Here is a 13,041-nt window from a genome sequence, read left to right on the forward strand (position 1 = left end):
ATGCTTTATATTTTTCAACTAACAATTTTTCAATCAGTAAGTAAAGATATTTTATTCACTTGCAAGATAACTAGAAATCCTAAGAGAATCATGTATAATTTTGAAAATTTGATTCTCATCAGTCAACAATAAAAAAAAAATAACCAAGCCAATGTCTATATACATAAAAAAATACATGTCAGAATTAAGGTGCCAAGTTTGAAATATAACTCATTCATTAGTACCTCAGTTTGCATTCATTATCCTGCATGAGTGAATTCAACAATGATGTTGCTGAAATCAGGTACTTGGACATTAAAAAAAAAAAAAAAAATGGCTCAGTAAATATTAGATAATATAAATCTATGTTTTGTAATTGTTTATTGATGTCTATCTTGCTTTCTTTATAACTCCAAATATCATTTACATCCTTCCTGTCAGGCCACTTCATGCAGGTAGGGAAGAGAATCTCAGCAGTGGAGGCTCTGAGGTTCCATAAGTAACCTAAGGGAAATGAAAATGTAAAAGCAGGTCAAAGTGTGGCTTGTATGTGCTCTGCTGGTGCCTTAAGCACTGGGAGATTCTGGAAAATTATGTAATTATTTGGTCAGACTATACTCAGTTAAGTAACATTGGTTGATAGTTTATTATTAGTAACTGCAAATAGCACTTGGAAATGGAGGGCTACTCTTCTTTTCATATCTGACTTTTTCTGATCCACTGGAGTAACCCACATGAAAGTGAAAAAAACCCTAGTTTTGCTTCTGTACCTTTATTTCAGGGCAGAGGAATTATTTTCTAATAAATTCCTTTTATCTGAATTTGTAAATTTCTATTTCAAAAAACAATAGTTTTCCTTTTTGTTTGAAATGTCGAACATGTTGTTCACTGAACGTTGCTTCAAACTATCAGGAAATACTTTGTTAGAATGCAGGGAGGATTAAAAAGCCATTAATTTTAAATGAATGAAGATTATACAAGATAGTCTTGTGATAGGAAGTCTTCATAAAATATTAAAAATACAGGAAGATGTTTTTATCAAGTTAGTTTTCTATTGTTCATGTTTCTTAGCTTTCTTAAAGGAATTTTGGGCAGGCTTTAAATTGGTGAGTTTTTTAATTCATTTATGCTTAAAAAATGTTAGTTTCTTTGAGTGAATTCATTGCAAATAGTCACAGGCATTGCATTCCAAGGAAGAATCTGCTGTAGTAAAACTAGATTTGACAGAATATACTTTGTAGCTTACTTTGTTGGAAAAATTATGAAGATTTTTACAGATATTAAAATAAGTAAAAGAATAAGAAACAAAACATATGTATATATTTTTAAGAATTGCCCAAGCTTCCAAGTAATATAGTTAAAGCTTTTCATCCTTAAGAATTTAATGACTCTAGTATTCTCTTTCATAGCTTATTTCTCAAGCAGTCCATTTTTGGGGTGTAACTATAAAGTGTTCATAAAGAAATATCTATGATGAGAGTTACCACATAGATACCACATTTTTGAAGCTGACCTGTAAAGGGAGAAGCAAAATCTTAGCCTTTGCAATTTACAAACAAAGCCCACTAAATGCACTTACTTCTCAAGATGGCCAAACCCACCGCAGTAACTTACTAAGGTATCCGGAGTCGACAGCCTCGTGGTGTTCAGTCCCACCAAGGATGGGAGAGTTTGGGACATCCAGTTTGAGATCATTGCCATGGTACTAAGCACAGCGCCAAGCTTCAGCAGTGGAAGACTCATTGCTGTGGAGCTAATGAGTTTTCATAGTGACTGATTAGGATCCCAGTGCCGGGCTGGCAGCGGGAGGCGTGACTGCAGCGCGCCACATCTACAGCATGAAAAGAGATCAACTTCCCCAGCTCTAATCACCCAGGAAAGCTTATGGAACATCCTTCCCCCATCCTCGTGGGAAGTGCCCTGCCCTTCTTTTTCCTCCCTTGCCAGACTTTTGCTGGATCATCAAACAAAATATTCTTGATAGGCTTGGTTGGTAATTATCAGAGAGCAGAGGCTGGAGGGAGGCTGAAACTTGAGCTTTCCCAGCTCCACTTTAGTTAGTTCATATCAACAGAATCCATTTCCTCTGGGGTTTGTGTAAGTATAATCAGCTACTTTTTATCTTTCATTTAAAAAAACCCCACACCTTTAAGTGGAGGTCTGCCAAAGTGCACATTTCAACACCAAATTTAATATCTACAGATTTCTCTGGGCAAGGATAGAGTGCTTTTAGGAAGAACATGAAAATAAACTCTGCAAATAATTTTCAAGATGATCATATTGAAAGTAAGAGATAATTTTTTTTTTAAGAAAGTAAACTAAAATTAGCATCATTGCTTTAAAAATATAGTCAAAGATTAATAGCTACTGCTTGTGGCAAACATTACCTTTAGGCATCTTAGACCTGAACAGACAGAAAAGGCAGCCTTGCAGAAAAACTTCTGTTACAGAAATTTTGTATGTTTCCAGTTTTGCTTTGGAGAATGAAGGCTTTGCTTCGTAGGTGTTCAGTGACACAGGAAACTCAGTTAACTCTATTTTCAGTTTGTGAGGAATGATGGACTGATATGGAAAGTCTGTATCTTGAGAGAACATGTGATTTAGTATAAAGGGCACAGGACTTGGACTCAGGAAGTCTGGGGATCTAGCCTTTGTTCTCCTCTAGTTAGCCATGTGACTGGCCAGTGATAAGATTCCTTGGCTTCAGTTTTTTCTACAATATATGGGTGTTGGAAAACATGCTCTACAAGGCCCCTTCCAACTCTCAAATTCAATGATCTGTTTATTAGATTCCATTAGCAAGTGTGGTATATAGAATCCAGGGTTTATGGATAACTTTATTATATTAGTTTCATAAATACTATAAATATCCCACATCCAAATCTCAGGTTCCAAATGAAAGAAATCAGAGGTCTTTGTCTTATCCAATATATGTGTTTTAAAATAAAAATATAAAGAGAGGACACAAAACAAAATATGGATGAATGAAAATTAAATGAAAAGAAATTGGTTACAAAAAGGAAAAATGTTGTTTTGATTTCTTGGGAGAATTCTGGACTTGTTTGTATTTGGAATCTTCAGCCAAAGATGTATATTTTTCTTAAACAGTTTTGGCAGGAGAAATAAATAAAATATCCTTAATAAAATTGAAAGAGATACATATTTATAGTGTGTGTATACTTTATTCTCAAAAACAGCTTTAAACTGGGGTGGATGCTAAGAGACTCCTCAAATCTCCCTTGCAACTATTAGCTTAGAATCCAGGCCATTTTATTTTTTCAAAATATATCCAAATGACTTCAATTGATTCTTATTTTTTAACCACAGTGCCCAGAAAACCAAATGTTATTACTTTTCTATTCTTTCAAAAATCATGCCATATGAAAAACCAATAAAGTCATAGTACTTTATGTATTAAATTTAGCAGAAAGCCCTGTGAAATTTTACATTAGTATTACAATGTGGTAATGACAAAAAGCAAAGTGGATTTACAAATCTAATGTTGAAAAATACACCTGGAACTCTACCTTACTTTAATAAAGAAGGGGGGTGTCTTTTCAAGAGCGTAATTTCCAAAATTGAAAGACAATATACATATAATTACTAGATAATTTAAGAAATGAGGTGGCAGATGGTAATTATACTTATTAATGAACTATCAGTTCACAAAATAATAGCATTTTTAGAAGAATGTAAGATTGATTGTCAGGGAAAAACAGTGCTCTGATTTGCAAATTATAAAGAAAGGAAGAAATAGAGAAAAACGATACAAATGGAATACTTCTTGTAATTTTCCAGAGATGCAAATTACTATACTAAAGAATTGAAGTAGAACAATGGTGAAAGTTTATGATTTGGCGATGTTTATGAACAACATAGAAGTTAAACTGTGTTGTTTTAGAACAGGTTTAAACGGCACACATTGAAGTAGAAAAGCTCAAATTACAATAATTATTAGTTGTGGGAAATTAAAATAACTGAAATTTGCAAAGAGCTAACTAGTTAGTACTCTCGTAGTCTACTGAAGTGATATCCATTTGAAAAGCTGAGTCCTAGTTTGCAAATGGGAGAAGGGATTAGCCTATTTAGAAGTAGCGGACTGTGTTCAGGGCAAGCAACTCAGTACTTGTGGAAGTTCCACAAGCATAGTGTGAGTGGTAATGATATTACCACTGGAATGAGATGAGGCTGCAAATGCTGGCTGTGACCAGCTCCAAGGGCTTCAGGGTCACCCCAAAGCGTTTGGACTTTATCTTGTATGTAATTCAAGAGTTTAAAGCAAAGCAGTAAGATCATTAGGTTTATGTCGTGAATCATTGCTTTGTCATTTTTATGATGCAGGATACGCAGGCGGGGAATGCAGAGAGTGCAAAGCATATCAGAGACAGGAAGGTCACTTAGAGGTATATTCTCACAGTTTGGGCAAGAGATGATGAGGTCCTGAAATAATAAACTGTCAGTGAGGTTCAAAAGGATGAATTCCGTAAAGGTTTGCACAACAATTGGCAGTTCTTAGTGACCGAATAAATGTGAGGCAGTGGAAATTACCTGGGAGCACTTTTAGTTTTGGGGTTTGGATGATGAGTGTCAATCCTCAGCATAAGATACACAGGTAGAAGGATAACTTTATGAAGAAGATAGAATTTATTGCAGCTGATATGCATTACCTGTAGTACAGAGGGTCACTGGATGATGATGTGCCCCACACCTAGAGTTCAGAAAAGAATTAATTTCCCTTGGCCACAACAACTTAATGGACTAGTGAGAATAATGTGTCATACATGTATGAAAAAAAAAATGGTTAACTTTAAAATGCAGTTTTAAAACTACCACGATTTTCACTTATTCAATTCATGGCAATCTATAAACTTAATTACTTACATAGTCTTCCTTAAAAATGGCAAACCAAAATCTCTCTATCACTAGTAAATAGTGAAATATTACTAAATCTAATAATCTCACACAAAATGTGACCTGACTACACACTACACACTTACTATCTTTGTAGGATTTCATAGTGGATCAATAACTATATAACCTCCAATTGTGCATTATTGCTCATGGAATGCTGAAAGCTATTGATTAATATATTTATTCATTAGATTTTTTATAGTAGCCTGTCCTTTTTATTACCCAGAGAGTATATTTTATGATAGACTTATATAGTAAATAATTAATAAGCAAATAAATAATGAGTGAGAATCACTAATAGGTAATTTCTATAATATTGGCATTTTCTGTCATTAGAATTTTATTTTTTCTTTTATTTGTAGAACAAAAGTTAAATGTTGCTTTAATGACCCTACACAGACATATAATAATACATATTTCCTAGTTTGGGACTGTATGTATGGTAGATATGGGAAGGTTTCTAGAAAACACAACCTAGGTAGATATGAAAAATCAAATACATGAAAAAAACCTGACGATCACATAAAATATGGTAGAAAATAAACAGTTAATGAGGTAATTGTGACCTAAAAGTTTGACTTTAGGTAAAATGAGAAGAGACTTAGATTGCTTTTGCTAAACAGTAGAAACTTTAAGAAGAAATAGTGTACTCGTACTTTATTTTTATTATTTAAACCAAAATTTAAATTTGTGAATGTCTTCAGGCAGAGGGGAAAGTGGTTTATTAGATATAGTTGCAAAGGTACAAATATAGGCTGAAGAAATTGTTGAAGACGGAGGAGGAGGAGAAGGAAAAAAAGAGATAAGAAGGAGGACGGCAATTGGGTAGAACACCGAAAAATAAACTGTAATGATTGATTAAACCAGAGTGACCTCTAGAGAAAAACAGTGGGATCTTGTTAGCACATTAAGCAGGAAAAATAGGAAGAGTAGCATAAAATAGAAGAAGGTGGAAGACAGAGTACTTGTGTTGAAATCACTTGGGGAATGCTGGATACCCTGGATGGGGTGTGGTTTGAGAACGACCAGGTACATAAACAGCTCTCCAGCTCCCGTGGCACTTTAAAAGCAGTTTAGTGAGTCGCCCTCTAGATTCTTCCACTTACTAGAAAGATACCATTGACTAAGTTAGTCTCTCAGTCTCCATTTTATTACCTGTAAAATGAAAATAGAAGTACCACTGTGAAATGGTTATTTGAGAGACTGAATGAGATGATATATTTTGGAAGTGTCTATAGTATGTCCAATGTAAAATAAATGGCAACCCTAATTTTGATAAGAAATACCATGATTTGAGCCAGCCAAAAGGAATAGACCAGCTGAAGGAACAATCAGGCCTAGAGAAGGTAGAAAGTTTTGTAGCTTTGCAAAGGGGTAGCTGAGTGGAGCTTGGAGTATAGGCTGTCTTGCAATTCAGTCACCTTGGGTGAAGAGAATAATACAACTTTGCGGCACGACACCATCAGTCTGTGGCTCTGGGGCTAATAAAATCAAAGTAGAGGAAAGGGACTGATTGCTATTTCTGCTTCCTTCTTCACTGAAAAGTCAAAGTAATTACTAGAAAACTTCCATAAGGTCCCACTACCACATCTGCTCACTTCCTCACCTGTGCCCACATACTGTACCTTCCTTTTGGTTGCCGTGGATAAATTGACTGTGTTCCTAGATAAGGTAGATCTCTCCTCTGTGCAACACAGTTATTTTGGACAATCATGCATAATAATTACTTGCAAGCCTGTTAAGACCCAAATTTCTAGGTCTCACCTGAGTCTGATTTAACTTTAGGACAGGACAAAATAGTTTGCATTTCTAACAAGCTCCCAGATGTTGCTGATGCTGCAATTTTTGGCCCACCCTTTGAGTAGACTGCCCTAGCTTATATCTCTCTGACCTACTCAAAGACAATTCTTATTTCCTCTTTTTCCAGCATCAATACATTTTCCCTCTTTAGCAGATCATTCCCAGCATCATGTAAATACCACCATACTTTTCCTACTTTATGCAAACAAACAAATGTTCTTGATCTTATTTTCTCTCCAGTAATTCCACCATTTCACACTCTCCCTTTACGGCATACTCTCTTGAAAGAATTGTTTATACTCACCATCTTCAAGTTCTCTCTTCCAATTGCATTTTTGTTTACAACACTCCACTGATACTGCTTTCATCAGGCTACCAGTGACCCCCCAGATTGCTAATCTAGCAGTCAATTCTCAGTCCCCAACTTTCTTAACCTATGGGCAGCATTCATGAGAATTTACTTTCTCCTTTTTGAAATAATTTTTTCACTTGGCTTCCAGGATGCCACACTCACTAGTCTTCCTCCAATTTTATGACCTCTCTTCCTTAGTGTCATTTGCTGATTCTTCCTCATCTATATGCTAATGATTTCCAAATTCATTTTTTCCCAGCAAACCTCTCCTATCAATTCAGACCTGCATATCCAATTTTCTACTTGACATCTCCACTTCAATGTTTAATAGACATCTTAAATTGAACACATTGAAAAAGTGAGCTCCTGTTATGGCTCCCCCAACCCCAGAAAAGAAAACAAAAGAAAAATACACCAAACAAATAACAACAAAAATACGCAAGCAGCCATTCCTGCAGTCTCCCCATTTCAGTTAATTGGCAACACTGTGGTTAATTTGCCTAGGCCAAAAAGTTACGTTTCAATCTTAATGTGTTTTCCTCCACATCTCGTATCAATTCAGTCAGCTAGTGTCTACTTTCAAAATATATCCAACATTCAAGTATTTTGCACCATCTCAGCTGCCACTGTGCTGCTTCAAGCCTCCATTGTCTTTCATCTGGATTGTTACAAAAGTCACAAGTTATTGACTTTGTATCACTTCAGCCCATCTGTTATTGCTGCAAACTGACATTATCTTGTTAAAACATGAATCAAATTATGTTATTCCAATGCCTAGATTCCCGTCTCTCTCATGGTCAAGGTCAAAATATTTCGCTTGCATTGTAAAGTTCTACATAATCTGACCTCCTCTTATTGCTCTGATTTCATTTCTTTCAGCTCTCCCCTTTATCAACTCCACTGGAGCCACTCTGGCCCCCTGGCTGTTTCTCAGAGAGAAAGGCAATCTTTTACCTTAGGACCTTTGCACTTGCTCTTCTCTTGTGGAATTGCAATCTCTCAAATATCTTCTCACTTCTTTTTCTCTTTCCTGCCAAGATCATCTCTCGTGAGGTCTTTTCTGGCCACACTATCTAAAATGTCTACTCTTGTCACCTGGTTGCTTTATATTGTCTTTTCTGCTTTACTTTTTTCTCCTTAGAACTAGTTAGCATGCTATATATTTTATTTATACATCTTGCTTCTTACGTTTTTTCCACCAGAAATCAAGCTCCATGAGGGAGAAATGATTCCTGGTTTCTCTACGGGGGTATTTTTAGCCTAGAAGAATGTCTAGCACACAGTAGTTTCACAATAAATATTTATGAGAGAAATGGAAAAATGAATATGTTACTATTTAATGCCTCGCCTGCTGTCAGTTTAAAAAAGAAACCATTTTTAGTGTGAATACACAGTACAGCTTATTCTTGCAAAACAAACCGGTACAATATATTCCAGTATTGTGTTTTGCATGTATGTTTTTACGTGTGCATGATGGATCTATACATGGGTAATGGATAGTGAAAAGTATTGAAACATTATGCTTATAGTTACATGTATTTTTTCCTTCCATTTTTCACATGTAGAATGCAAGCACTTTTGGTCTAAGCAAAGAAGTACTAGCTCTGACTTTGATTCTGTCTTCTATTGATAAGACTCAAGGGTCACTGGAACCCTACATAAATATGGAAGCAATCTTTTCTTCCTCTTGCCTTTGGCTAGCCGAATTTTTCTCTAATAGCATAAGGGTGGTAGAAGGGACTGTATGGTATGTAGAGAATATTTTTAAAAAACCATTTCACTATCTATATGTATATCAAGTATCATGTTGTACACCCTCAATAAATATGATACAATTTAAAAAGAAAAGACAGATTTAAAAAGAATGGTTTAGAGAAGCTAGAGATCTGAGTCTCCTTTGAACCAAATCTCCTTCAATTTGGCCCTTGGCAACCAATTAGGGACCACTTGTAGGTCCTAGAATCAGTGCTTTGTCATTTTTGCCTTGAGGTTTCAGTATTGTCTTAAAAGTACTCACTAATGAAAGAATGAATTTAGAATGAAAAACATTTGCAAAGTTCTTTAAAGGAAGGATTTCTGTCTTCTCATCTTTGTCTTCATCTGTGAAGCTGACTGATGCTCTAGAAGCCCGGGGGATCCTCCGTTGGCAGCTGTTGTTGCTACTTCAAAGGAGAAAAAATGGATGTGTGGGAGAGAAATATATTCAGGGCAAACATTTTTTTTTCTCTTTCTACTCAAAATTGAAGAAGTGGGAAAATATAAATCCAGGATTAGTCCAGAAATAAAAAAGAAGAATGCAGAGTGGTGTGACAGAAACCTTCAGCTTAGTCACTACCTTGCTTTGGGGCTTAGGTTCTTCAAATAGGAAATAAAGCTATTAAACTGAATTTCCTATCTAGCCCCTTTCATAATATAGTGCCACTCTCAAGAGCTCAATCTCTATCCCTGCAGTCTCACATGTACCCTTTCACTCCCTGTTCTGGCACTAGTAGATGACTAGCCATGTGACCTCCCAGAGCTGTGCTGTTCTCATGTGTAAGTTGGGGAAAATAAGAGATGCTCTTTTGTGTTTGTGAAGATAAAATAAACGGCTACATAGAAAGCCCTGTTTCAGGGCCTGGAACACGATCAGTGCTCAATCAATGTTTGCCACCACTATGCAAAAGAACTATATGCATCTTCTACCCATCTTCATGGAAGAAAGCATAAGGACAGATGTTAGTGACAAAAAAGCGAAGTTCATCAAACTTTGGAGTAAATTAACACTATAAAAGTTTATCTTCAGAGTTTAAATATTCATCTTTCTAATATGGTTTATTCATATGGATTGACTTCAAACATTCTAGAAAGAATATAAAATGTGCCCATCCTATGTTTTATTGAGAAGCTTCCTTATTTAAACCCATCAGGCAGGCACTATGCTAAGAACTTTGTATGTATGAAGTTGTTTAATCCTCAGACAAACCTGATGAGTTAGTATTGTTGTCGTAACCAGTTTATAGTTAAGGAACTGAGACACTGAGAGGTGAAACACGTTAGATAAGGTCACACAGCTAATAAATGACAGGGCCAGTATATGAACCCCCAAGTCAGATCCCAGATAGTATGTTGTTAGCTATGCTATCTCACTGTGTCTCATACACACACTATCATAGTTCTGCAAAAAAAAAAAAAAACCCATAAAGTAAACAATTAGCCAATATTGATTTCAAATTTTGTCTTTTTAAAATAATTAGACTTATATGAGTGAAGCATTATAGGTTAGTTATTTACATGCTCTATCAGTAAGTGAGTGCTAAAAGCTAAGCACAAAAATTAAAAGCAACATGTCTTCACTTATTGAGTTTATCTTCGAATGTGATGGAGCAAAGCTCTCACCAGGGAGGCACTGACACTCAGGTAAGGACTTGGTCCCCCTGCTTTATTTTCACTGCAATCTATTTTCAGACTTTTCTAATTCACCCTACTCCCTAGGGCAGACTGAAGTGTTAAATTATTGCCAAAGGCTTTTCTGGAAGAAATTGTTTAGAAAGAGAAATTTTAAAGAGATTGGGAAATTGCCTGGTGATCAGTGAGGAGACTGTTTCAGTGGTTGTGTGAAAGAACAAAATTGGATCTTCAAATGTGCAATTTTCTGAAAAGTTGTTATGAGTTGTTTCATAAAGCTTATATCCCTCATGGCATATAAAATGTATGTTTAGCGGGTACCAAAAATCTGGTGGTAGTAAACAACCCCAAACATCAAAGTATGAAAGAGGATTACATTTGTAGCCTGCTTTTTAACAAATTCATGCAAATAGGAGATCTGCAGAGTAGGGTTTTATGCAGTAGCATAGTTACACTGTTTGTCATCATCGTCCTCTTATCAATATGTGTAGCAAAGGTTATTTTGTGTTTTGAAAGCTCTGGGCAGACAAATACGGTTAAATATAAACCTCTAAAGATCTGGTGTTGAAAAAAGTCAGGCACTATTTATCACTGAAAGCATCCTAAGAGTTACACATTTTTATGCGAGGTTCCCGGAAACAGTTAAGGTTGGTTCATTAAAATAATCACCACATAGATGAAGCCGTGTAAAGCCTTTACTTCATTAAATTGCCCTTTTTGGCTTCAATGCAATTAAACACTTTTAACCTTATAAAAACTGTTATAAAAACTGTTTCAGGAGGACATAAGTAACTTAATTTTAAAACAGCTTCCTTTGGAAATACTCATCTGAAAAGAGACCAGTGACTTATGTCTGAACTTATCAATAAATAAGTGAAGGAAAAAGTGTTGATAAAGGTTGTCTCTTGTTATTAAAATTAAATAGCTGATTTTTTTTGTTACTTAATTTTTTTTGTTCTCTTCACATTTTCCAGCTTAATTATGTATTATTTTCTGTTGCCAGAAAAACATAAGCAGAAGTATGTTGTGTCTCTCTCATTGACCTTTAAAGGCACTGATCTATTAAACATTTATCAAGTGCATTCTTTGGGGCAGGAACTGTACTATTCTGAAATAAGATTAACATGAAACAGCCTTCTCTTTTGAGTAATTTATCAAACTGGGATTGTAATAGAATACAAGTGATTATGTATATTGGATTCAAATAATTCCAAGCTTGTAAGTACCTATAGGGATATAATGGAGGAGTAAAAGAAGAGGGAATTAGTATCACATAGTATAATGGTCAGGAAAGACCACAGTGGAAAAGATAATGCTTGAGCTAGTTTTACAAATTCAGATCTAAATTTCTAATTCACTCAGAGAAACTGACAGTAAAATTTACTACGGGCCGTAAACATAAGATAAAATTTAAGTCATAAGGATCTTGGTCCTATACTCCAAAACACATTTATATATGTTAGCTCTTTCTTTGTCAATGTACATCTGTTGCCCTAGTACTTTACATTTTCATCTCTCTTTTCATTAATAAAATAAAATAGTGATATTTACCTAGTACATAATATAGAGCTACTGAATGTAAAGAGACTGTGAAAAGGAAGTAACCATTGTCAGGAAAACAGTATTTTGCTTGAGAAGCACAACAGACATGTAGAAATATCTGAGTTATTGGAGAACCTTGCGTTATCAAGAAAATATATTCAAAATTGTTCATGTGAATCCTTTCAAGATTCTTTATGTTACTTGACCCACATGAAAAAATCTGATGAAATGTTTTTTCAAACAAATATTATCCAACAAGTACTTTGGATTATAAATTTACACATAATAAGTCATAAAATACAGAGCTAAAACTTTAAATCTAATATAGAGGCTTCTTGTCAGGTCTCTGCAAAGAGGTATATATACATTTTATAAACATTACAACATGAGGAGTGTCAAGCTATTTACCATTATCGAAAATGGATCAACTTTGCAAAGCATTCTAACTCCTCCTCATGCTCTCCTTTCCCTTCTCCTTTCCCCTTCTCTCTCCTTGCCTTCCTTCTCTTACATTCTTACTTTCATCCATCTTTCCTTCTTTTCTACCTCGGTCTCCTTTTCTTCCTTTTTTTCCATCCGTATTTTTTCCTTTCTTCTCTTTCACTTTCACCAAACTTTACTGAGTCCTTTCTAGGTATTCTGCACTGAAGTGGGATTTAAGTATGGTTTCCAAGTATTCCCCCGGTAATTTTGATGTGTTCTCATTTTTAACCATTGCCTGGGCCATATGGCTGCAATTTAAGCACGGATCATTGTAATATTTTGCACTTCATATTTGGAACTTTTGATTTACCTCTCCATTCATTCAACACTCCTTTAAAACAAAACAAAACAACTATTTTCTTATCTGAACATTGAAACATGCATGTGTAGGTCACAATTTACATTTTATTGCAATCCATAAGGTTTTCAAGAACTTATTGATCTTAAAACTGGAAATTCCTCATAACTGGTGTTTAATAATCATAGTATATTATTCATGTGATCCTCATTAATACCTTTTTCTTACAGGACTGGTTAATAAATATGTCAACTATAAAAAATAAATTTTCTCTCATATATTTTCCATT

The 13,041-nt window shown here is 35.0% G+C and overlaps 1 protein-coding gene across 3 annotated transcripts in view; it reads right to left on the reverse strand.

Moving 5' to 3' along the window:
- OLFM3 (olfactomedin 3) overlaps positions 1-13,041 on the reverse strand; it is a 203,293-nt gene that overhangs the window by 44,481 nt on the left and 145,771 nt on the right. Inside the window, exon 1 of one of the 3 annotated variants that reach the window (XM_003892284.5) lies at positions 1,594-10,199. The exons of the other annotated variants lie outside the window; for them this stretch is intronic. Coding sequence (XP_003892333.2) covers positions 1,594-1,722 — 129 coding nt within the window. The 5' untranslated portion in view covers positions 1,723-10,199. Of the gene's footprint in view, positions 1-1,593; positions 10,200-13,041 lie in introns of those variants that run through there. 3 annotated transcript variants of the gene reach the window in all.

The sequence above is a fragment of the Papio anubis genome, chromosome 1 (genome assembly GCF_008728515.1).
Source record: "Papio anubis isolate 15944 chromosome 1, Panubis1.0, whole genome shotgun sequence".
Taxonomy (NCBI): Eukaryota; Metazoa; Chordata; class Mammalia; order Primates; family Cercopithecidae; genus Papio; species Papio anubis.